This window comes from Oryx dammah, unplaced genomic scaffold, assembly GCF_014754425.2.
Source record: "Oryx dammah isolate SB20612 unplaced genomic scaffold, SCBI_Odam_1.1 HiC_scaffold_10, whole genome shotgun sequence".
NCBI classification, from domain to species: domain Eukaryota; kingdom Metazoa; phylum Chordata; class Mammalia; order Artiodactyla; family Bovidae; genus Oryx; species Oryx dammah.
Window position 1 is genome coordinate 25,141,776 of NW_024070194.1, and position 26,528 is coordinate 25,168,303.

Below are 26,528 nucleotides of genomic sequence, written 5' to 3' on the forward strand. Positions count from 1 at the left end.
CCCACATCTAATCAACAAATATGGCCTTTTTATCTCTCAGCTCTCCCTTCAAAATCTGTGCTGCAAAACACGTTTTCCAATAAAATAAAAGCAATAGTTGAATAAATTATGTCTGTCAGAGGTCCATGAGTCTTTTGTTTCAAATATCCTAAGGAGGAGATTTCAACCCCTTGAACCAGGAGAGAAGGTGGATGTGTATAAAACAAAGAAACACAGGCCACCAGAAGTAAAAACTAAATAGAATTTCATATATGCACATGTATTTGTTTGAGTGTGATAGGTACACTGGTGAAGAAACTCACCAAGGGTAGGGTGGTCATATAAGATATGGATGCCCAGCTATATTTAATAAATACATAATGTCTTAGTATATAGTATAGTATAGGTGTGTTCCATGAAATTATGTTATGTTGTGTATTTCCACATGCAACCCTACCAAATAGAAGGCTCTGGTGAGAATGGGCAAGATTGGCAAACTGTTATTCATCCTTCAAAACCCCACTCACTCATCACCTCCTCTGTACTTTCCTGCCTTATCTGGGGTGCTCTCCTCTTACTGGTATTTCATCTATCAGGCTTCATTCTCACGTGGCTGCATTCACATCTGTGTGCTTACTTAGTAAAACTGGAAGACACTGTGCTTGTTTTCTCATTTCTGCACCTGGCCACATTTCCAGGGAGCCTGCCAGCTGCACTGGCCTCCTCAGTGGTTTTCAAACACCCTGGGCTTGTTCTGCCTCAGGACCTTTGTCTTGCACCTCTGTCCTCCATGAAAAGGGTAAAGTGGTCTTCTGACCCCTTTGCATGGGGGGCCTTCCTCCCCAGTTCTGTGCTCAGTCATCCTTTCCTCGGACAGGCCTTTCCTGACCACCCACTTAGAATAGGCCCTTCCCTGGACCTGTCACCTCGAGCCCCCTTCCCTGATTTAACTTTCTTGGCAACACACATCTCTGCCCGGGGTGACATTACATTTGTTGATCCATCTTCACTTGCTTCATTGTGTGTCTTTCCTCCAGACAAGTCAGCCCCAGGAGGGCAATGACTTTGGCAGCCTTGTTCCTTCCTGGATTCCCAGGCATGTGGATGCGCTTAGCAAACATTTGAAGAATGAATGAACCCTTGGTGTCTGGCATACAGCCATTCAGCAAACAAATTTATTCTTAATTAATCATTGTAACAAAATCTTCTTAGAAACTTCCCAAGTGAGTAGCAGACTTTGCCCCCTATACAACAGATCCTCTTCTCTTCCTAGGATCCACCATTCACAGTTCTTCTCAGGACACCTTCTCTCCCATCGTAGGAATGGCGACCTCAGAGACAAGGCCAGGCAGGAAACTCCATGCCCACCTGCATCCCTGTCCACCTGCAGCAATCCAGCCTGTCAGGCCGGCTTGCTCAGCTGTGGCCATGGGGTGCTAATCATCAGGCTGATGAATACCCACAGCTCTGATTCCAGCCCCTGCCTGGTCCCCTCAGTACTTTAGTTGAAGCAGCAGTAGGGACCACCCAATTCTGGGCCTCCACCCAGCATTTCCAGCAGCGGAGAGGAGCATCACACAGCTGACTGTGGGGAACATCATCAAGAGGGGAAGATAGATCATCCAAACACTGTGCTAAATGCTCAAATCTGTGAATACCCCAGGAGGTCAGGGTTAGGAAGGGAGGGAGACTTATCTGCCAGGGAGAAGCCCCGATCTCCAGTGAGGAGATGAAAGCACTCACAGGCTCTCAGGCATCTGGAGATGATCTATAGGTCAGCAAAGCTTGCTGCCTCCTTCTCTCAGCACCGCTAGGCTCTGGACACCTGTGTACCCTGCAGCTGCTCAAGCAGAGGAACCTTCCCTTGCCCTAAGAAGTGGATGCATGTTCTGTTGTTTTAGACACATTTTCAGTCCCAGGCCAATGACAACATGGTGGGATGGACGCTAGGGCAGGGAAATCAATAGGTCAGTCAACAAACACCCCATGAGCATCCCAGGGATGAGGGATTAGTGGTGCTGGGCATGAAAGAGAGGTTGGAGTGTGGGGTCAGAAGGCAGTATTATCTTGGAGCTGCGTTTGGAGATAATTATAAAGAGTGGATGCCAAAGAAATGCATGTATGGCCACATGCGTGTATAGCCAAAAGCCACCTGAGCTGAAATTCACAGAAGCACTTTCGTGGAGGCCCCAGAGATTGGCCCCAGTGCCGTCCGCATGGAAGTGACCACACCCTGGGTGCCCGCGGCAATAAGGATGAACCTCTCAAACGTAACACTGGAACAAGGAAGCCAGAGAAAAACGACAACGGGATGCTAAGAGAAGTCGACAAAAGAGGTGGGCTGGGGTGACCTAGGCGGTGGTTACAGGAGTCTCTATGACGGAATCCATTAAGCTCCGTACGCATAGGCTCGGTACACCTGGCGAGTATACTTGCGTGACAGGTCTAAAAGGAGGAGGGAGTGTAAGGTCGTGAGGTTTACCCAAGGTTTTCCACAGACGAGAAGGGTAGTGGCAGCCCCGGACAAAGCTGGTAGGCAGGGAGGCGCGCGAAGACCTTGACTGTGGACCGAGGTTGTCAGTAGGAGCCCTGACGCCTGGAGAGGAGAGCCCGGCTGCCCCAATCTCTCCAGGTGCGGCCCTGGCTCTGCCTCCGCGTCCCTCGTTGCTCAGCAACCGGTCTCCCAGGAGACTTGAGACGCTGAGCCCGAGGCCTGAGCGCGCGGGGGCGTGCCAAGACCCCAGGCCCCATGGCGCAGAAACCGATCAGCATGGCTGCGGCCGAGCGCATGAACCTCGTGGCCCAGGATGAGATCTGGTAACGTCGGGGACTCAGTAACCCAGTGGGCTGGGCTGTTCCCACCCAAAGTGTGCACACCTGGCAGCCTCAGTTTTCCCACCAAGTCCTAGAAGTGGTCGACTTTGGGGCTCTAGAAGTGTGTGCTGGAGGTGGTGGGGATGCCTTGCGGAAAGGGGACATTGACGAAAGAGCCTTTCTCTTTCTCTTCTCTTTGGCGCACCATAAAGGCGTGAAACGTTTTGCATCTGGCTCTACAGCCCTCTGCAAAGTTTTGCTTGTTGAGAGCCGACGGTTGAGTGCTTATTTTTAAGATTTACCCAATGTTTTTAAAAATCGTAATATTTGTTCTGGAACTCTCTTGCTTTTTTGATGATCCAGCGGATGTTGGCAATTTGATCTCTGGTTCCTCTGCCTTTTCTAAAACCAGCTTGAAAGTCTGGAAGATCACCATTCACATATTGCTGAAGCCTGGCTTGGAGAATTTTGAGCATTACTAGCGTGTGAGATGAGTGCAATTGTGCAGTAGTTTGAGCATTCTTTGGCATTGCCTTTCTTTGGTATTGGAATGAAAACTGACCTTTTCCAGTCCTGTGGCCTCTGCTGAGTTTTCCAAATTTGCTGGCATATTGAGTGCAGCACTTTCACAGCATCATCTTTCAGGACTGGAAATAGCTCAACTGGAATTCCATCACCTTCAATAGCTTTGTCCTGGTTTTAGAAAAGGCAGAGGAACCAGAGATCAAATTGCCAACATCCACTGAATCATGGAAAAAGCAAGAGAGTTCCAGAAAAACATCTATTTCTGCTTTATTGACTATGCCAAAGCCTTTGACTGTGTGGATCACAATAAACTGTGGAAAATTCTGAAAGAGATGGGAATACCAGACCACCTGACCTGCCTCTTGAGAAATCTGTATGCAGGTCAGGAAACAACAGTTAGAACTGGACATGGAACAACAAACTGGTTCCAAATAGGAAAAGGAGTACGTCAAGGCTGTATATTGTCACTGGGATTATTTAACTTATATGCAGAGTACATCATGAGAAACACTGGGCTAGAGGAAGCACAAGCTGGAATCAAGATTGCCGGGAGAAATATCAATAGCCTCAGATATGCAGATGACACCATCCTTATGGCAGAATGTGAAGAAGAACTAAAGAGCCTCTTGATGAAAGTGAAAGAGGAGAGTGAAAAAGTTGACTTAAAGCTCAACGCTCAGAAAACTAAGATCATGGCATCCGGTCCCATCACTTCATGGCAGATAGATGGGGAAACAGTGGAAACAGTGACTGACTTTATTTTTCTGGACTCCAAAATCACTGCAGATGGCTATTGCAGCCATGAAATTAAAAGACGCTTACTCCTTGGAAGGAAAGTTATGACCAACCTAGACAGCATATTAAAAAGCAGAGACATTACTTTGCCAACAAATGTCCATCTAGTCAAGGCTATGGTTTTTCCAGTGGTCATGTATGGATGCGAGAGTTGGACTGTGAAGAAAGCTGAGCACCGAAGAATTGATGCTTTTGAACTGTGGTGTTGGAGAAGACTCTTGAGAGTCCCTTGGACTGCAAGGAGATCCAACCAGTCCATCCTAAAGGAGATCAGTCCTGGGTGTTCACTGGAAGGACTGATGCTGAGGCTGAAACTCCAATACTTTGGGCACCTCATGTGAAGAGTTGACTCGTTGGAAAAGACCCTGATGCTGGGAGGGATTGGGGCAGGAGGAGAAGGAGATGACAGAGGATGAGATGGCTGGATGGCATCACTGACTCAATGCACATGAGTTTGGGTGAACTCCAGGAGTTGGTGATGGACAGGGAGGCCTGGCGTGCTGCGATTCATGGAGTTGCAAAGAGTTGGACACAACTGAGAGACTGAACTGAACTGAGTATTTGTTCAGTTCAAAAGAGAGCACTTTACATTTACTCTTGCTTATCCTGGTTTTTTAACAAGAAGTTTTAAAGAATTAAATCCATTTTCTAAAAGATTCATATTCAGTAAACATTTATAATGGATGTTTCTATTTGCCTTTCTGTCCCATTCCTAGGTAATATCCCATCTCTTTGAAGTTTTAACCAATATGGAAAATTACTAATTTAGATACAAGTAAGTAAATGCAGTGTTAGTCACTCAGTACTGTCCGACTCGTTGCAACCTCATGAACTGTAATCTGCCAGGCTCCTCTGTCCACAGAATCCTCCAGGCAAGAATACTTGACTGGGTAGTCATTTCCCTTCACCAGGGGATATTTAGCAACAACAAACCATCATTGCTAACCTCTTAAATGTCAGTTATCCTATTTTCATCTCTTAAGACTTTTACCATTTCCTTGAAAATCTTGTAATAGTCACTTCATATTTTTCTTTAAATTAGCTTCATTTGACCTAATGAACTTTTTTTATAGAAAACTTTTTTCTTTTTTTTGAATATAAATTTATTTATTTTAATTGGAGGCTAATCACTTTACAATATTATATTGGTTTTGCCATACATCAACATGAATCCACCACGGGTGTACACGTGTTCTTCATCCTGAACCCCCCCTCCCACCTCCCTCCCCATACCATCCCTCTGGGTCATCCCAGTGCACTAGCCCCAAGCATCCTGTATCATGCATCGAACCTGGACTGGCAATTCATTTCATATATGATATTATACATGTTTCAATGCCATTCTCCCAAATCATCCCACCCTCTCCCTCTCCCACAGAGTCCAAAAGACTGTTCTATACATCTATGTCTCTTTTGCTGTCTCACATACAGGGTTATCATTACCATCTTTCTTAATTCCATATATATATATGCGTTAGTATACTGTATTGGTGTTTTTCTTTCTGGCTTACTTCACTCTGTATAATCGGCTCCAGTTTCATCCACCTCGTTAGAACTGATTCAAATGTATTCTTTTTAATGGCTGAGTAATACTCCATTGTGTATATGTACCACAGATTTCTTAGCCATTCATCTGCTGATGGACATCTAGGTTGCTTCCATGTCCTAGCTATTATAAACAGTGCTGCGATGAACACTGGGGTTCACGTGTCTCTTTGAATTCTGGTGTCCTCGGTGTGTATGCCCAGTAGTGAGATTGCTGGGTCATAAGGCAGTTCTATTTCCAGTTTTTTACAGAAAACTTTATATCACTCTTGAAAATGGAAAGCCAGTATTATTTGCAATAAATACATGCTATTATTTTTTTTAATCTTTATTTTTATCCAAGTACCCACAGTAGGAATATTATACTACCATAGCAGGGTCTGTTTCCTCTGCTTAGAATGCCTTTTTCTCTCTTCCCCCACCAAACAAACTCTTACTGTCCTTCAAGACCCAAATCAGAGGGCCCCTCCTTGGTGAACAGAGCCAGTTAAACCCTTAGACTGTTCTGTCCCATGTCACAGTGGCTATTGAGCACTGGATAGGTAACTATTCCAAATTGGAATGAGCTATAAATATAAAACACTAGATTTCAAAAACTTCATGCCCCTAAAAAGTGACACCAGAATTAAATTTATCTGTTTATTATTGCTTTTTTTAAAAAATGTGGCTCTAGAACATTTTAAGTACATATATGGCTCATATTTTTGTCTCATGTTACACTTTCTTTGGAAATAAAGACTCAGCTTTAGGTGCTCACTGATTCCTAAAATGTCAATGTTCACTCTTGCCATCTCCTGTTTGACCACTTCTGATTTACCTTGATTCATGGACCTAACATTCCAGGTTCTTTACAGCATTGGACTTTACTTCCATCACCAGTCACATTCATAACTGGGTGTTGTTTTTGTTTTGGCTCCGTCTCTTCATTCTTTCTGGAGTTATTTCTCCACTCTTCTCCAGTATCACATTGGGCACCTACTGACCTGGGGAGTTCATCTTTCAGTGTCCTATCTTTTTGCCTTTTCATACTGTTCATGGGGTTCTCAAGAATACTGAAGTGGTTTGCCATTCCCTTCTCCAGTGGACCACATTTTATCAGAACTCTCCACCATGACCCATCCATCTTGGATGCCTCTACATGGCATGGCTCATAGTTTTATTGAGTTAGACAAAGCTGTGGTCCATGTGATCAGTTTGGTTAGTTTTCTGTGATTGTGGTTTTCATTCTGTCTTCCCTCTGAGGGATAAGGATAAGAGGCTTATGGAAGTTTCCTGATGGGAGAGACTGACTGTAGGGAAAACTGGGTCTTGTTCTGATGGGCAGGGCCATACTCCTCCAAAAAAGATGTCCTTTTCGTTATAGGGGACTGAAATGCAAAAATAGGAAATCAAGAGATACCTGGAGTAACAGGCAAATTTAGCCTTGGAGTACAAAATGAAGCAGGGCAAAGGCTAACAAAGAATTTTTGCTAAGAGAATTCACTGGTCATAGCAAACACCCTCTTCCAACAACATAAGAGAAGACTCTACACATGGACATCACCAGATGGTCAATACCAAAATCGGATAGATTATATTCTTTGCAGCCAAAGGAGAAGCTCTATACAGTCAGCAAAAACAAGATCCAGAACAGACTGTGGCTCAGATCATGAACTCCTTATTGCCAAATTCTGGCTTAAATTGAAGAAAGTAGGGAAAACCACTAGACCATTCAGGTATGAAAAGAAAGTGAAAGTGAAGTCACTCAGTCGTGTCCAACTCTTTGTGACCCCATGGACACCAGGCTCCTCCATCCATGGGATTTTCTAAGCAAGAGTACTGGAGTGGGTTGCCATTTCCTTCTCCACAGAATCTTCCCAACCCAGGGATCAAACCCAGGTGTCCTGCATTGTAGACAGATGCTTTACCATGACCTAAATCAAATCCCTTACGATTATACAGTGGAAGTGACAACTAGATTCAAGGGATTGTATCTGATAGACAGAGTACCTGAAAAACTGTGGACAGAGGTTCATGACATTGTACAGGAGGCAGTGATAAGACCATCTCCAAGAAAAAGAAATGCAGAAAGGCTGCATGGTTGTCTGAGGAGGCCTTACAAACAGCTGAGGAAAGAAGAGAAGTGAAAGGCAAAGGAGAAAAGGAAAGATAAACCCATTTGAATGCAGAGTTCCAAAGAACAGCAGGAGAGATAAAGCCTTCCTCAGTGATCAATGCAAAGAAATAAAGAAAAGCAATAGAATAGGAAAGACTAGAGATCTCTTGAAGAAAATTAGAGATACCAAGGGAACATTTCACACAAAGATGGGCACAATAAAGGACAGAAATGGTATGGACCTAACAGAAGCAGAAGATATTAAGAAGAGGTGGCAAGAATACACAGAAGAACTGTACAAAAAAGATCTTCATGACCCAGATAGCCATGATGGTGTGATCACTCACCTAGAGCCAGACATCCTGGAATGCAAAGTCAAGTGGGCCTTAGGAAGCATCACTATGAACAAAGCTAGTGGACAGGATAGAATTCCAGTTGAGCTATTTCAAATCCTGAAAGATGATGCTGTGACAGTGCTCCACTCAATATGCCAGCAATTTTGGAAAACTCAGCAGTGGTCACAGGACTGGAAAAGGTCAGTTTTCATTCCAATACCAAAGAAAGGCAGTGCCAAAGAATGTTCAAACCACTGAACAATTGCACTCATCTCATACGTTAGCAAAGTAATGCTCAAAATTCTCCAAGCCAGGCTTCAACAGTACATGAACCATGAACTTTCAGATTTTCAAGCTGGATTTAGAAAAGGCAGAGGATCCAGAGATCAAATTGCCAACATCCGTTGGATCATCAAAAAAGGAAGAGAGTTCCTGAAAAACATCTACTTCTGTTTTATTGACTATGCAAAAGCCTTTGACTGTGTGGATCACAACAAACTGTGGAAAATTCTGAAAGAGATGGGAATACCAGACCACCTGACCTGCCTTCCTGAGAAATCTGTATGCAGGTCAAGAAGCAACAATTAGAATTCGACATGGAATGACAGACTGGTTCCAAATTGGGAAAGGAGTATGCCAAGGCTGTATATTGTCACCCTGCTTATTTAACATATATGCAGAGTACATCATGCGAAATGCTGGGCTGGATGAAGCACAAGCTGGAAGCAAGATAGCTGGGATAAATATCAATAACCTCAGATATTCAGATGACACCACTTTTATGGCGGAAAGCAAAGAAGAACTAAAGAGCCTCTTGATGAAAGTGAAAGAGGAGAGTGAAAAAGTTGGCTTAAAACTCAACATTCAGAAAACTAAGATCATGACATCCAGTCCCATCACTTCATGGCAAATAGATGGGGAAACAATGGAAACAGTGAGATCAGACTTTATTTGGGGGGGAGGCTCCAAAATCACTGCAGATGGTGACTGCAGCCATGAAATTAAAAGACGCTTGCTCCTTGGAAGAAAAGCTATGGCCAACCCAGACAGCATATTGAAAAACAGAAACATTACTTTGCCAACAAAGGTCCATCTAGTCAAAGCTATGGTTTTTCCAGTAGTCATGTATGATTGTGAGAGTCGGACCATAGAGAAAGCTGAGCACTGAAGAACTGATGCTTTTGAACAGTGGTGTTGGAGAAGACTCTTGAGAGTCCCTTGGACTGCAAGGAGATCAAACCAGTCAATCCTAAAGGAAATCAGTCCTGAATATTCCTTGGAAGGACTGATGCTGAAGCTGAAACTCCAATACTTTAGCCACTGATGGGAAGAACAGACTCGTTAGGAAAGACCCTGATGCAGGGAAAGACTGAAGGTGGGGGGAGAAGGGGACGACAGAGGATGAGATGGTTGGACGGCGTCACTAACTCGATGGACATGAGTTTGAGCAAGCTCTGGTTGTTGGTGATGGACAGGGAAGCCTGCTGTGCTGCAGTCCATGGGGTTGCAAAGAGTCGGACACGACTGAGTGGTTTAACTGATTTAGGTGCTCAGCCCCCGGGGAAATCGCCTGGGCCTCAGAAACTGTTGAGACATTAGAGGGGGCTTGGGGTGCAGACACTGGCTCCAAAATAGGAAAGGAAACTTGAAAATCAAAATGAATAAATGTCTAATCAGTTTTTTTTTGCAAAAGACACACCTGTACTTCAACTGAAACTCACCTCAGCTCATGAGTAGTTATGTATAAATTATATTACGTGTGCAGCAAAAGCAGGGCCAGGATTAGGGTGGAACAAACGAGGGGCCTGGGGTGTAGTGTTTAAGGAGGGCTCCATGTCAAGGTCATGCAGGTTCTGGCCCTGCCCTTGCAGGAACTGGGAATGGATGCCTCCTTAAATTTTGCACCCTAGTACCTCACGCTGCCCTGGTTCTTGCTCTGAAAACAAAAGAACTTTACTTGTACCTCCATCATGATTTAACACTCCCCCATTATTTTAGGTCCAAGGGCCCCTAAAATAAGGGATCCAGTATCAAGATGACCCCTAGGGCAGAGGCAGCCCCAGTCTTGCCTGGTCCTTGATGTACCATCCGACCAGCATCTCTGGTTCTAAGACACGTGTCTCCCTTTCATGAATGACAATGCGCCAGCGACAGGGCCTCCCACTCTCTCCCTGTCTTAGAATCATCACTCAGTCCAGGTGCATCAGTGAAGGTCAAATTCTCCCCAGGGCACCTGTTAGGGTTTGCTATGTCAACCCTTTTCAAATGTTGTACATCACTTAAGAACTTTTTTTTTTTTTTCCAGGAAATATCGCCTGAAGGCTGAAAACGAAGCACGGCAAAACTGGCCCCAGAACTGGGGATTTTTATCAACACCCTTCGAGGAGGTAAATGTAAAGTTGATGACCCTGGAAGTTATAGACTCAAGAATAAATGGTTATGAAGTGTTTAATTCAAAGGAATAAATTTATAGAGCATGTTATAGATGAACATGGCTGACACCTGAAAGTTCCTTTGATTTACAAATTTATTGAGCTTTTACTATATGCCAGGCACATTCTAGGTGCTTCATCAGAACCAGCTTGTTGAGTTCATAAGACAACCCCTGTGCAGAGAAGGATGCTATTTGAGGCCCATTTTACATATGAGGAATTTGAGCTCAAAAAAGTACAAATTCACACAGCTAAGAAAGGCACCAAAAGGAGATGCTCGTCTGGTTGATTCCAGGGCTACTCAGCCTTGGACTTGCCATCTGTAAAATGGGGTGATAATCTTCACTGCCTTGTTGAGTGACTGTGAGGTTCAGAGGGAAAGACAGGAGAGGCCAAGTAAGCATCTGCAGGATTGTTAGGAAAATAACTCTTGGTATTTCCTACACCAGAAATGAGGGAAAGGACCAGAGATAATAAATAGGGAGTACTGGGGACATCAGCAGAGACCTCTGACCCCAGCCAGAGGCACCATCATCAGCCCTGCTGAGGGCTCCCAGGAAAGACAGACTCAGCTGCATTTTCTTATCGTTCAAGAGAGTCTGGAAATTCAGATGCTTTAATGAAAATGTCTGAGTCTAGAATAGTGGCTCCATTTATAAAACACCATATAAAGACCCACATATATGTGGGCTTGTGTGGGCTTCACCAGGATGGTGGCCAGCGGTTTGCAACCTTCCACGAGATCCCTAGGACACAACATGAGGAAACCACATTTCTCTAGAGGGAGGCAGAATCACTCAAGGGCCGCATAATTCAAAACGTACTTGATTCTAGACAGTATAAACCCCCTTTGTAATTCACCCTGTCCCACTGGCTCTGAAATTATGCCATTCTTAATGAGCTTTCTTAATACTTGGAGAGTTACACAATTTGAAATTTTATGCATAAAATGAGTCCTTATTAATATGATATGCATAAAAGAATCTGTATTAATAGTCTTCATGTGTAATTAAATCAGGATTTTGAAGAGTTCAAAATTGCTTTAAAACTTAAAAGTGGGGGGGTTGGGGGCTGTCCTCATAGTTTAAGAGATTGGTCCTGAGCCTTGCTGGCAGGTTTTTAGTTTGAGTCCATAACCTGTAACATGTTCTCACATCAAGGGCAGGGCAGTAAATGGGCAGTCTGTGAGAACCTGGGCCTGAGCTGGGCTGCCTGCACATCCCCACTCTGCCCCTCTCTAACACTGACCTGAGTCCCGGCTTTGTCACCTATGAAGAGTCTTGTTCTGGGGGGACTGTGAAAGAAAGCTCCCAAGGTCTCAACCTGTGGGGCCCTGCCTCTGGGGATTGTGTTTCAGCTGATCAAGGGTGAAGAAGAACCAGCCACCCCAAAGCCCAAAATCGAGCTTCCTGAGTGGTTCCGCATCCGGCCGGTGACCCCAGTGGAGAAATACATCAAGGTTCGCAAAGTCTTTTTAAGTACTTGTTTTCCTAAGTAAGAAATCTCCACCCCACCGGAAACGGTGTTGCTTCAGGTAGGCTAAGCCTTGGGCACAGCAGTGCCCGGGCCACAGGGACATGGGTTTCCAGTCCTTCCTAAGCCCACACATGGGAGACACAGCAGGTTATTGGTCCCTATATGTGCAGGACCTTGGAGTCCAGAGGAAGGAACTGGGATCTGAGCCTGATTTGCAGAGGGAAGCAGGGCCGCCGAATATTGAGAATTGCCTTCTTAAAATGTCACTCTTGTTACTGAGTGAGTGACTGGGTCATCCAGAGGGGAGAAGACATAGATGGTATTCCCACCAAAGACCAGCAGATGTGGACGTGGGATAGATGCCTCTAGAAGTTGCTGAGCTCTGTATATCCCTGGTCGTCTCTCATGGGAAAAGTGAAAGTGTTAGTGGCTTAATCGTGTCTGACTCTTTGTGACCCCATGAACTGTAGCCCACCAAGCTCCTCTGTGCGTAAGATTCTCCAGTCAAGAATACTGGAGAGGGTACCCATTACCTCCTTCAGGGGATCTTCCCAACCCAGGGATCGAACCCAAGTCTCCTGCCTTGCAGGCAGATTTTTATGGTCTGAGCCACCAGGAAAGCCCTTCTCATGCCTTCTCTGTTACTTTAATCCTGGGTTCTGCTCTCCATCCAGCTATGGAGCAGGCACTTCCATGTCCCGATGTGGGGAGGGGGGATGAAAACTCAGGATGAAGGAGGCCAGGGATGGGTGAGTTCGATTCTGGGTTTTCTTTCTCTGACACCCTCAGGGTCAGATGGGATGGCCACCTTGTTTGAGTTAGGCGCTCAGTGGGTACAACCTATTAGCTGAATGAGTGAAAGAATGCATTCCACTGAGATATTGAGAGGGTTCCTCTGCTGATTATATATTTATTATTATATATTATTGTATATTATTATATTTATTTTTCTAGAAATGCAGCAAAGTATAAATCATAAATTAAAATATCCATATATATACACTGACCCAAGGTTAACATTTTGGGGAGTTCTTCCATATGCCTTCTACACCTCCATGTACCACCAATAAATGCTAGCTCATATTCTTTTATTATTGCCCTTTAGTTGCTCCCCATACTGAGTGCTTTACATGGTTATCTTATTTCCACAACATCCCTGGAGAATGGATATAATTGCCATCAAACCCATTTTGCAGATGAGGAAACCGAAGCTGACAAAGACTGAACAACTTTTCCAAGGTCAAGTGTGTCTGATTTCAGAGCCCTGCTCTTAAGTGCTATCCTCAGCTACTCCTTCAACACACACACACACAAACACACACACACACAAACTCATACACACATGCATATATACATATTTTAAAATAAAATTCCACAGACTGCTTTGTAATCTTTTTTCATTCAACAATATATCCTATTTATCTTTCCATGCAGTTACCCAATAGCATTCTGGATCATTAATATGTTAATGACTGCATTTTTCTTAATTGTACGGATCGACCATAATTTATATAACACTTCCCTTAACCCTGGACAGGCTTCCCTGGTGGCTCAGCTGGTAACGAATCTGCCTGCAATGCAGGAGACCCAGTTTCAATCCCTGGGTCAGGAAGATCCCGTGGAGAAGGGAATGGCTATCCACTCCAGTAATCTTGCCTGGGAAATCCCATCGACGGAAGAGCCTGGTGGCTCTAGTTCAAGGGGTCACAAAGAGTCGGACACAACTGAGCAGCTAATATACACAATTTATACCACATTTTACACATTGTATACACTGTTTTTCTCTTAGCAGTTTATCTTCCAAGTCACCCCGTCTCAGAACACACAGCTGCCTCCATCTTTTACATTGTTGCATAGTTTTCCATGGTGTGGAGGGGCTGTGACTGAATGGGTCTTCGGGGGATGGACATGTGGGCTGTGTCCAGGCACACAGGGCTGCAGTCAGTCTCCCACAATAATCTTGGTACGTGCACGTGCAGGTATTAGGATGTCTTAGGATAAATGCTGAGGGGTGGATTGTCAGGTTAAAGCATGTTTGCATTTTCCTTTTTCATAGATAGTGGTAATGTTGCCCTTCACAGATTTTCCCTCTAGACCCATGTTGACGGTGGTATCTTCATCTCTTTGCCAATCTGATGGGTGAAGTGTAAGCTCCCAGGGTGGATTCTGACTGCATTTCTCTTACAAGCTGGACTTGAAAGCTAGTCTGTGTGCCTGACAGCCAGTCTGGACTAGCATTGTGGAGAACTTGCTGGCTAGAGCAAACTGGCCCCGCCAGCATCTGTTCATGACCCTCCCTGCATGGGGCCTCTCAGGAGATTAATGTTAATAGTTCATCAAGAACATATGTTAAGGGGCTTCATCCACCAGTGGCAGCTGGCCCACCAGGACTGTCCCCTCGCCACCACCTCATTCAAAGATCCTTTGAGCTAAGTGTGAACTCATAACCCCAAGCATATTAAACCTCTTCATCTCAGTTCTTCTGCTTGAACGAATATTCCTCACTGCTGTCTTGGTTCAAATCCCCCCATAAGAGCAGAACAGAAGGTTATTTCAAATAGAAAGGCAAACCTCACATAAGCATTCACCCTCATTTTCCAAAAATTTTTCAAATTTCAAGGAATTGACAAATGAAAGTGTGTTTTTTCATTTCAGATAGAATCCCATTTCCTTTTTGGTTTTTAATTAAAATCAATTTTTTTTTTCACTCCTGTGGTATGTATGGTTTGGTGTGTGTGTCAATGTGTGTGTGTGTGTGTGTTTACACACGTATCATAAAGCCTTCTAATCAAACCTGGAAGGTCTATAACTGCCAGGCTACCATCTGACAATATTGCCACATATTTTATAAAGGGCACTGTAAACTGTGGCTTGCCTGGTTCCTCAGTGGTAGTGAACCTGCCTGCCAACGCAGGAGACACAGGAGATACAGGTTTGATCCCTGGGTCAGGAATCTCCCCTGGAGAAGGAAATGGCAACCCACTCCAGTATTCTTGCCTGGAGAATCCTATGGACAGAGGATGGCGGGTTACAGTCCATGGAGTCACAAAGAGTCAGACACGACTTAGCAACTAAACAACAACTATGGACTATAATATTCTATATATCTGCACCTTGCTTTTGTTTCTCTTTTTTGCTCTTTTAGTTATTTTACTGGAGGTTATGAATTAAATATGTTAAACGTTATGAGATAAAAAGACATGTTTGATGATCGATCATTACTTTCAGGGAACATGTGATCTCTGAGTCCAGCGGGTTGGCGCGTACTTACATTCAGTGAAGCTTACTTAGGGGCGCTGGCTCTTCTTTCTGTCTTTTCTGATTTTTTTTTCTTCGTTTTATTGAGCTATAATTGACATACATTACTGAGTAAGTAGAAAATACACAGCATCAGAAGTTGACTTACATACATCATGAAATGATTATCACACTAGGATTAGTGAAGATCCATCATCTCATACAGATACAAAATTTAAGAACTATAAAAACATTCCTCCTTGTGATGAGAATTCTTAGGATTTATTCTCTTAATCGTAACTGTTTTTGTATATAACATAGAGCAGCATTCATTATATTTATCGTGTTGTACATTACATCCCTAGTATTTGTTATCTTATAACTCGATGATTGTACCTTTTGACCACCTTCATCCTGTCCCCCGCCTCTCCAGCCTTTCCTCTGGTAGCCTCAAAACTGATCTCTTCCTATGAGTTTGTTTTAGAAGATAATTGACCTACAACACTGTTAGTTTCTGTTATACAGCATAGTGATTCAGTGTTTCTAAACATTTCAAAATGATCACAAGTCTAGTTATGATCTGTCACCATAGAAAGATATTACATAATTACCGACTATATTCCCCACACTGTATGTTTCCTACCGTGACTCATTTATTTTGTAGCTGGAAGTCTGTACCTCTTAATCTCCACCTATTTCTCTCCTCCTCCACCTCCCCTCTGGCAACTACCTGTGTGTTCTCTGCTTCTGTGGTTCTGTTTCTATTGTTCATTTGTTTTTGAAGAATCCATATGTAAGTGAAATCATGCAGTATTTGTCTTTCTCCGTCTGACATTTCACTGCTAAGAATTTTTCTAGGCCCACCTATGTTGTCACCAGTGGGAAGATTTCGTTAATTTTATTGCTGAGTAATATCCCGTTGTGTGTACAGACCACATCTTTACTCATTCATCTATTGATGGGCATTTAGATTGCTTCCTTACCTTGGCTATTGTAAATAATGGTTCAGTTAACATTTATTGTTGTTTAGTCATTAAGTCATGTCCAACTCTTTGTGACCCCATGAACTGCAGCACACCAGGCTCCTCTGTCCTCCACTATATCCCAGAGTTTACTCAAACTCATGTCCATTGAGTTGGTGATGCCATCCAACCATCTCATCCTCTGTCATCCCCTTCTCCTCCTGCCCTCAATCTTTCCCAGCATCAGGGTCTTTTCCAATGGATCGGCTCTTCGCTTCAGGTGGCCAAAGGATTGGAGCTTCAGCTTCAGCTTCAGCATCAGTCCTTCCAATGAATATTCAGGGTTGATTTCCTTTAGGATTGACTGGTTTGACCTCCTTGCAGTCCAAGGGACTCTTAAGAGTCTTCTCCAACATCACAGTTCAAAAACATCAACATTTTGGTGCTCAGCCTTCTTTATGTTCAATGTTCAATTAACATAGAGTTGCCTATATCTTTTTGAATTAGTGCTTTCATTTACTTTAGATAAATATCCAGGGGTGGAATTGTTAGATCTATTTTTACTTTTCTAACAAACTGTTTTCCACAGTAACTGCACCAGTTTACATCCCACCAACGGTGCGCAAGGGTTCCCTTTCCTCCACATCATTGCCAACACGTTACTTGTTGTCCACTCTGACAGGTGTGATGTTTAGTGACACTGAACATTTTTGTGTGACTATTAACTACCTGTATATCTTCCTTGGGAAAATGTCTACTCGGGTGCTCTGCCTACCTTTCAATCAAGTTGTTTGTTTCTGTGATGCTGAGTTATATGAGTTCTTTGTACATTTGAATATTAACCCTTAATTGGATACGTTTGCAAATATCTTCCCCCGTTCAGTAGGCGGCCTTTTTGTCCTATTGATAGTTTCCATTTAGTTTGATGTAGTACCCACTTGGTTATGTTTCCTTTGCCTTAGGAGACATATCCAAAAAATTATTGCTAAGACCAACATCAAAAAGTGTGCTGCCAAGGTTTTCTTCTAGAAGGTTTATGATTTCAGATCTTAGCTTTAAGTCCTTAATCCATCTGAGTTCATTTCTGTGCATGATGTGAGAAGTGGACCAGTTTGCTTCTTTCACATGTTGCTGTTGTTTCGCCACCAAGTCATGTCCGACTCTTGTGACCCCGGACTATAGCCCGCCTGGCTCCTCTGTCCATGGGATTACCCAGGCAAGAATACTGAAGTGTGGGTTGCTATTTCCTCCTCCAGGGGATCTTCCCCACCCAAGGATCAAACCTGTGTCTCTTGTGTCTTCTCCATTGCAGGCAGATTCTTTACCCATTGAGCCATCGAGTAGCTGTCCAGTTTTCCCAACACCACGTATCCCAGAGGATGTCTTTTCCCCATTATATATCCTGCCTCCTTTCAGGTGGATTAAGGGCTCATAGAAGTGCAAGTTCATTTCTGGGCTCTCTATTCTATTCCATTGACCGATGTGTCTGTTGGTGGCCTGTACCAGGGTTCTTTCTGTCTTTTCCACACCAGGTCTTACACGCCGATCCTGATGCCTCTGGAGACACACCTCCTGTGGCTGTGGCCCAAGGCAACTCACCCTCTGTCTTTCTATTGCAGGTGCTGCCCTCCCCACTAGTCCCAAAGACAACGCAGGGCTTCATCGGCTGGCGGTCCGGGGTGCCGGGCCTGAACAAGTGTCTGGAGCACGACTATGAGATCAGAAGCTGCAAAGGGGCGTATGCCAAGGAGCTAAACTGGCCGAAACAAGGCATACACTGAGTCCAGATGGAAACCCTGGCCCCTGGGGCAAGGAAGGGCAGACCGCCAGCCCCAGTGCCCGTGCCCAGGAAAGGACAAGCTCCAGGCCTCCCCCTGAGAATGGAGGTTCCCCCCCGACACATGTTCATGGGATGTTGTTGCAAAGAACACAAAACAGCCTTTAGATGTTTTCATCAGTTCTTCCTTTCTGGAACATTCTTGTAATGCATTCATTCCTGGCTAATGCAATGAATAAGGCAAAATAGACTCTCTGAATATTTTTTCATACCTTGGGAAATTTTAGAGATAGCTTTAAAAGACACAATGTGATCTCATTTTTAAATATTTGTCTAAACCCTTATTGTCGCCTTCCATCCCCTTTCTCACCATCCTTGTTAAGATGAGGTGGTTGGCCAGGTGTTTCTGTACCCCAGCACCCCTGGGCCTGCTTTTCAGGAGGAATAATGTGCTCTGAGGACCCCTCCACAGTCATTCCCCAGGATATCGGCAATATATGAACAGCTTTAAAGCAGAAACAAGCACAAAATTAGCAGTGAGCACAGATTTCCAGGAAGGATGGGTTTCCCAGTGCTCCCTAGAAACCTCATCCTGACTTGGTCCGCACCCCACCCAACCACCCACCCTCCCACTACAGCAAAGACAGCAGCTGAGCTGGCCATTGTCCTTCCCCTGGGGGCCTTTGACATCCACCCTGTGGTCAGCATTTGAGTTCTCTGCCTGTCTCTGAGGCTTTGCTCCAGTTCCTACGAATGGGGGTGGACGTGGGGAGTGGGACATCCAGTTGGTGCAAGAGGACCATGAGGAGCAACCAGCAGGCCCTTGGGCCCCACTAGCTGGACCCCAGGGAGCCGGAGAGGGGAGAGTTTGCACGTGGCCTGTGGAGGCGGGTTTGTATTTCATTTCTGAGTAGCAAAGGATGGTGTCTCCTTCAGCCCTGAGGTGGGCAGGGCGGGGGCAGCAACATCAGTTACCTGCCCTCCATGACGTCACGCTCCGTCCTCCTCTTGGTGGTCCCAGTGTCACTGTTCATGGGGTGGCTTCCTCCCTGTTTGCTTGACCGAGGTGGGGCTGCAGGCACTTGTACCTCGTGGAACCCACCTGCGAGGCCCACCCATCCACACCTCTCCTGCTCACCTTCCTGTCCAGGTGTGGTGGGTATGCTTTACCAGCCCAAGATTCCCTCATCTAGAACCTTTCCCTGACCCTCGCATGCTAGGCCTCAACTAGCACACTTCTAAAGGGGCTCTGTGACTGGGGCACCCAGTGCTAAGGGGAGAGGATTCCTGCTGAGTCTGGGCCACCATCCCCTCCAAGTTCTGGGCTCAGTGTCAGAACCCCACAGGCCCTGGGGGAGAATTGCTCTTGTTCAGGGCGTGGTTCTCTATAAAGTCTGCAGGATGTTCCCTGAGGGATCGGTCTCCCTACTATCCCGGGGGTGGGGGATGGGGCCTGGCTGCAGACAGCTGCAGAGCCAGCTGATCAGGCACTGAGAACAGAGGCACAGCATAGAGCTTCCTCCCAGCCTTCTCCTTGGTTCTCTGCCCCCTAAGGTTTGCCTCCAAACCAGAGAAGGAAATTCAGGCTCTCACGGGCTGCCTGGCCTGGAAGAGCCAGAACACAAGAGAATCAGCCCTTCAAGACGCCTCATCATTCCCTCTGAGCATGGTGCCCGCCCTTATCGCCTGCCACGTGGATCACATGGACCACGGCCACCAGGAAATCCCTCAGGCTGATATCCCAAGGACCACACATATAAAGGAGAGATGTCACAGCTCTTCAGGTCCTGAGAAAAAGAGGACCAAGGTATCAAGGGATGAACTGTGTACCCCCCAAGAAAAATCTGTCATAGTTCTAACCTCCAGCACCTGTGAATGTGGCCTGATTTAGAAACAGGGTCATTGCAGAGGGAATTAGTTAAATTAGGATGAAGTCATACTGGAGTTGGGGCGGGGAGACTTAATCCAATATGACTGGTGTCCTTGTAAGAAGAGGAGAGACACAGGGAGGAGACAGCCAGGTGGAGACACAGACTCATGGGGAAGAAGCCATGTGATGAGGCAGAAATCAGAGTGATGTGTATCCACAAGCTTCCCTGGTGGCCTGATGGTAAAGAATCTGCTTGCCAATGCAGGAGACATAGGTTCAATCCCTAGGTCAGGAAGATTCCCTGGAGGAGGAAATGGCAAGCCACTCCAGTATTCTTGCCTGGATAATCCCATGGACAGAGGAACCTGATGGGTTAGAGTTCATGGGGTCGTAAAGAGTCAGACACGACTGAGTGATTAAACAGCAGCAATCTATAAGCCAAGGATGCTGAGAATCACCAGCAAGTCACCAGAAGCCGGGAATAGACAAGGCAGTATTCCACCCTACAGGCTGCAGAGGGACCACGGACTGCCCTGGGAGAGGACCAACTCCTGCTGCTTAAGTCACCCGGCTTGTGGTCCTTGGTTACAGCCGTGCTGGAGCCAAGCAGAGTCTGGAGTAGATTTCACTGCCTCCTCTCCCTGCTCAGAAAGCACTCTCTTCTGAGCATTTCTCTTTCACTGCACTTGATCCAGGCTGTGTTCACATGAGACCAGGTCACATGGCTCATTCACCTCCAAAGATGTCTCCAATCACCCAGATGTTGAGCCCGATGTAGACTAAACATCAGGATGCTCGGCCAAGTCCTCCCCGCTTAAATCCTAATGTTTTGGCATCTCGGTCATTGCTGCAGGCAAGGCATCTACCCTTGAGGAAACCCACGTCCCTTGTTGTGATCAGATGCTGCCGCAGTCAAGCGGAGCAGCCAGACTCTTCTGTCTGCCAACTTCGTCTCGACCCCACCAGGACCACATTCCCATCTGACTGCTGTGCGTGACACAGCACATCCCTGCAGCCCAGATGTGATTCTGATTTTTCTTTTTGTTCTAATTTCTGATCATAAAATGAATCTGAGAGCCATCTTCCATGACAGTGTGTCAACAAAAATGTCTAGCAAAATGGATGGGCTCCCTTTTGTCTGGACCCCAATTCAATATATCCTGTTTGACTCTTCTGAAACTTTTTTTTTTTTTTTTTTTGGCTGTGCTGAGTCTTTGTTGCTTTACACAGGCTTCTCTAGCTGTGGGCTTCCCTGGTGGCTCAGACAGTAAAGAATCTACCCGCAGTGTGGGAGACCTGGGTTTGATCCCTGATTGGAAGGATCCCCTGGAGAAAGGAATGGCTACCCACTCCAGTATTCTTGCCTAGAGAATTCCATGGACAGAGGAGCCTGGCAGGCAACAGTCCATAAGGTCACAGGGTCAGACGTGACTGAGCAACTTTCACTCCTTCACTCCTCTCTAGTGGCGAGCAGGGGCGGCTTTTCACTGCAGTGTGTGGGGTTCTCGTTGCAGCAGCTTCTCTTGTTTCAGAGCACAGGCTCTAAGGCCCATGGGCTTCAGTAGTTGCGGGATATGGGCTTAGCTGCCCTGCAGCATGTGAGATCCTCCCTGGCCAGGGACTGAACCTGTGCCCCCTGTATTAGCAGACAGATTCTTATCCACTCTATCACCAGGGACATCCTTCTTCTAAAACTTTAATTCTCACTTTAATTCGTTGGTCTGTGTTAATCAGTAGCCAGGCTGTAGGGAGACCGGTCAGTACTGTCAAAGGAAATGACCTAGAGGAGTAGAGCGGACCATGCCATGGCTGAACAGCTGAACCTTCAGAAAGACCAGAACTCTGGGTTCTAAAGGTTTTCAGGGCTCTCCTGGCCCCGGTGTCCACTGTGTACCAGCAGAGGAAATGGGCACATCCATACTTAGATCTGATGGACTTCAGTTCCTTGAGGAAATAAAAATTCAAGAGATTCAGATCAATCCTGTGTGCTGTTGGTGGGAATGTAAATTGACATGTCACTATAGGAAACAGTCATGAAGATTCCTCTAAAAGTTTAAAATAGAGCTGTCATATGACCCAGCAGATCCACGTTTGGGCATTTATCTGAAGGATATGAAATCTCTATCTGGAAGAGATAGCTGCACCTCCGTGTTCACTGTAGCATTTTGTGCGGGGTCTAGGTTTGGAAACAAGCTAAGTGCCCATCAGTGGACGAACGGGTAAGAAAATGTGGTGTGTGTGTATACAATGAAATGTCATTCGCCATCAAAAGGAAGGAAATCCTGCATTTGCAACAACACAGACAGAGAACATGATGCTAACTCAGAGAGAGAAAGACAAATGCTGTATGATTTCTCTTCTATGTGCAATCTTAAAAAAAAAAAAAACGCAGTCTCTTAGAGACGGAGCGCAGACTGATGGTTGTCAGACGTGGGGGTGGTGAAAATGGGTGAACGAGGTCAAACGTACAAACTTCCAGTTATAAGGCAGATGAATCGTACGGCATGCACAGCCGTATGCAACGTTCAGCATGGTGACCGTAAACTCTAAGATTTCTTTAAAGAGAGGGAGGGACTCAAATCAAAATCTGAAGACACACATCCTCCAGACAACGAGAACACAAACACATTCAAATTTCCAGAAGACTATGTAATGCTTTTTGCTACTTAATTTAGATAATGCTTACTCCAAGTTTATGTCCATGTGTTTAACGCCCCATAAAACTACTTCTACTTAAAACATTGATGTACAGAGATTCTTTTTTACCCTTTTGTGCTGGTCAATACACAGGTAGTTAGGTTTTATAAACTAACTAACATCTCAGAAACCTCAGTTGGTGGGATTATTTTTTCCTGCCTCCAGTAATATATTCACCAACTAACCACATATATGTTTTCTTTGAAAAATAAAAATGAAACAACATTTCTGCCCGTCTCACGACACTGCCCGGAGCCTCCCCACCCCAATCCCCTGGATTCAGACGACCTGAGTAATTTGGTTGGCACTTGTGGGCTTATAATGGAGCAGAAATGTCCAGTCAAAGAACATTTGAGAATGGGAGTGGACAGGATCGAGGAATCCATCACCCTGGACCGTCTCAAAGTTGACATTTAATCTATGGAAATCAACCTCCTCGTGGGTGTCCAAATGGCCTCATAAATGTCACCACATTTCCAAGGTCAAGACGAGGCTGGCGAACCTGGATACAAGATGCTGAAATACATCAGAGCGATGACCATCCAGACGGCCTCAGTCTAAATGAGAGACCTCGGAAATGAAGCAAAACATAATCGGGCCAAGGACTCGGAATGGATGCTGTCACAAGCACAGCTCATCCAAGACAAATTAGAAACTCTGATGCTTAAGTTTCAAGAAAATGACATGGTCAAAGGAAGTAAAGCTAGTGGAAAACACATCTCTTGCTCTTACGTGTTCAAACACACCCGAGTACCCACCCAATGGACCCTGGGCTTCCAGCATCCACAGCATGGGACCAGATGTGTCTGAGAATTTAGAGCTTTGTAGATTTTAGATAGGTCATATATTATGTATTACATAACCCTTCTGCTAAGGTCTGGGGCTTCCCTGACGTCTCAGACAGTAAAGAATCCATCTGCAAAGTGGGAGACCCAAGTTTGATCCCTGGGTTGGGAAGATCCCTTGGAGAAGGAAATGACAGCCTACTCCATCTTCTTGCCTGGAGAATAACATGGACGGAGGAGCCTGGTGGGCTATAGTCCATGGGTTCACAAAGAGTCAGACACTACTGAGCGACTAACTCTTTCACTTTCTGGTACGATCTAGGGCAGCCCCACCAAGTGAAATCCATTCGTATTTTTGTTGTAAAATGTGTGAAGGCTCAAACTGAAAGGGATAAAGACTCTAAGGATTCTTGGTTCAGATTTTGCTACCAAATGAACTTTGCTGTCAAATGAGTATTTCTGGACCTGGAAGTGTTTTGGAGTTTGGAATTGGTAAGTCATCATTTTGGACATAAAATATTGTTACCACTTCCCAGATGAGGTTACAACAGGCTGTGACTCCAGGCCCAGCTGCATTCTCCTCCCCATCTCCCTCCTGTTTCTCTCTCTCTTTCTCTCTCTCTCTCTCCCCGATGAGCCCGGCTGCCATGTCATGAGATGCCTGGTGGAGATGCTCTCATGACAAGAAACTGAGGGAAACCACTGTCCAGCAGCTCATGCGGCCTTGACCCTATGACCCATGAGGAGCTGAGTCCTGCCAGCAATCCCATGAACAAGCCTGAACCCGATCCTTCCCTGCGGAGCCTTACGATGGCCACAGCCTGCGAGAGACCCTGACCCAGAGGACCCAGACAGGCTGCACCCAGGCTCCTGGTCCCCAGAAGCTGGGAGGTCACAAATGGTGTTTCAAGCTACTCAGTTTGAGGGTAATTTGTTACACAGCAGCAGATAACGCCATTTGTGTGGTTTTGGGAAATAACTCATCAATAAAAACTGTTTCCTCTGCTTTAAAAAAAAAAATGACTTGGTCATGTTTGTGTGTGGCAGAAACCGACACAATTATCCTTCAATTAAAAATACAGAAAAAAGTGACTTGGAGCAAAAGTGACATAAAAGGGAAGAAGTTATTGAGACACACTACCACATGGAAGAACTTTAGTAACGTGATGCAAGTGAAAAGAGCCAAACACAGCTCACCTATTACGGGCTCCCATTTGTGCAAAACGTCCAGATCAGGCAAATAAACAGAGACAGAAAGTAGGTCTGTGGCTACCGGGGTCTGGAGGAAGGGGGCTTGAGGATTGCCAGCTAACGCATACAGGGTTTCCTTTTGGGGCAATAAAGAAGCTTTGGAACTAGACAGAGGCCGTGATTGTACAACATTGTGAATATATGAAACAACACTGAGCTATGCTCTCTAAAAGGGTTCTTTTTACGTAATGTGAATTCAGCTCAATTTTTCTTAAATGACTGAAAGTTATATTAAGTTGTCAATTCTGGATAACGTGCATGAAATTACTCTTTTATATATATTTTTTATACACCCGACATATATAACACAGAGACATATACTTCCTACTGCAGAGGGCAAGCTGAGTACAACCAGCCCTCCAGCCACCAGTTTGCCATGTCAGATCTCAGCCATTCCTGGTGGCCACGTGGTCACTGCCTCTGTTGGCCATCTCCACCCAGGGACCTGTTTAGTGGGATCTTTCCCAGCCTCAGGAAAACAGTTTTGGTGGGATCAGAGATAAAAATAAATCTGCAGGCTGCTGGGCCAGAGAAGCCGGATACAGACGAGAACGTGCTGTATGATTCCATTTATATAAAGTGCAAAAACAGACAAACCGGATGGATGCTGAGAGAAGTCAGCATGGGAGCATCTTTTCGGGGCTGGGACAGGCAGTGGGGAGGGGGTGGTCACATTCCAGGTCTCAGTCTGGATGCCAGTGACACAGGCATGTTCTGTTGGTGAAAATACATCGGGCTGAGCGCTTATGATGCGTGCGTATTCCCGTCAGACTCCTCTGTCCATGGGATTCTCCAGGCAAGAATACTGGAGTGCGTATCCAATCCCTTCGCCAGGGGATCTTCCCAACCCAGGGATCAAACCCAGGTCTCCCACATTGCAGGCAGATTCTCTACCATCTGAGCCACCAGGGAAGAGTATATTACGATAGACTTCAGTATTAAAAAGTTTAAAAGTAAATAATAAATGCATAAATCCATTGGATATATTTAATTTTCTGCCAAACTTTTGCAACACTGGCCAGGGGCTTGGCTTCAGGTGGCAAGCCCCAAGAGACGGGCAGGTTTGTGGCTCCAGTCCTCCAGGCCCTGGGATGTTGTTCAGATGCCATTTAAGGAAATCAACGCTCAGGAGGTGGATGGAAAATGCTTATTACAACTTCTCTCTTGCGCAAACAAGAGTGTGTCTTATCCCCTGCTCAGGGTCCTCTCTGCACTAGATCTTAGCCAGAAGGCCAAGAAGCTCAGGGTCCCCTCTGGAGATCAAGAGCTAAGTGCCTGCACTTTATCACTTCAGCCCCGCCCAGCACAGGGAGCAGAGGGTCCAAAGCTACTCTCACAGACCCTGAGATGTGGGCTATGAAGCGGGGGACTGGGATGTTACTAGCCCAGACCAAACTGTTCCTGGGCTTAGAGTTAGGAAAATAAACGTGGACTCACAGAGGGCAAACACTTCTCTAATTTCCTTGGAAAGAATCCAAATGCATAGGACTGTTACTAAGTCCTTGGAGAAGCTGCTGCCCCGACCTCGCCTCCTTAGGCTTGCAGGCACACAAAAGGCTATGAAAGGCCAGTGACTGCCCCCGCCCCACAAAATGGCCTTTCAGATGCCCCTGTCAACCCCAAGCGAGGCCCAGCGTGCCTGACCCTGTGAGGAGATCTTACCACTTCAGCCCAGGCCCTGTCAGCATGAGGGGTGACGTGCAGAGTGGGTACCCTCAGGGTTGGGGGAGAGGCAGCTCTCAGGTTACCCTGGGAGGCACCGCGCACTAGCGCGCGCGCGCACACACACACACACACACACACACCAGGTGGGCAGCCTCCCGCAGAGCGGGGCGGGGGAGCCTGCCGATTCCTAGACTCTCCAGATGCTCGCCGCCCACGCTCTGCTCCGATCCCCAAGGAGCACCTCAAATCCCTAACCCTGGGCTGGCAGAGCGGGGGGCGCCCATTCAC

General features: G+C 45.7%; 1 protein-coding gene across 1 annotated transcript; it reads left to right on the forward strand.

The window, feature by feature from the left end:
* Nucleotides 1-2,718: 2,718 nt before the first annotated feature.
* CUNH20orf85 (chromosome unknown C20orf85 homolog) lies at nt 2,719-18,217 on the forward strand. Its single transcript, XM_040248659.1, has 4 exons — nt 2,719-2,796; nt 10,394-10,475; nt 11,878-11,979; nt 17,815-18,217. The coding sequence occupies exons 1-4, from the start codon at nt 2,729-2,731 to the stop codon at nt 17,974-17,976; spliced, it is 414 nt and encodes a 137-aa protein (XP_040104593.1). The 5' UTR covers nt 2,719-2,728; the 3' UTR covers nt 17,977-18,217.
* Nucleotides 18,218-26,528: the final 8,311 nt, after the last annotated feature.

Excerpts from the sequence above, each read along its gene's own strand:
- CUNH20orf85 (XM_040248659.1), top strand. The coding sequence starts at position 2,729 with ATGGCGCAGAAACCGATCAGCATGGCTGCGGCCGAGCGCATGAACCTC. Across the intron at positions 2,797-10,393 it reads GTGGCCCAGGATGAGATCTG|GAAATATCGCCTGAAGGCTG; the intron begins GTAACGTCGGGG and ends TTTTTTTTCCAG. Across the intron at positions 10,476-11,877 it reads TATCAACACCCTTCGAGGAG|CTGATCAAGGGTGAAGAAGA; the intron begins GTAAATGTAAAG and ends ATTGTGTTTCAG.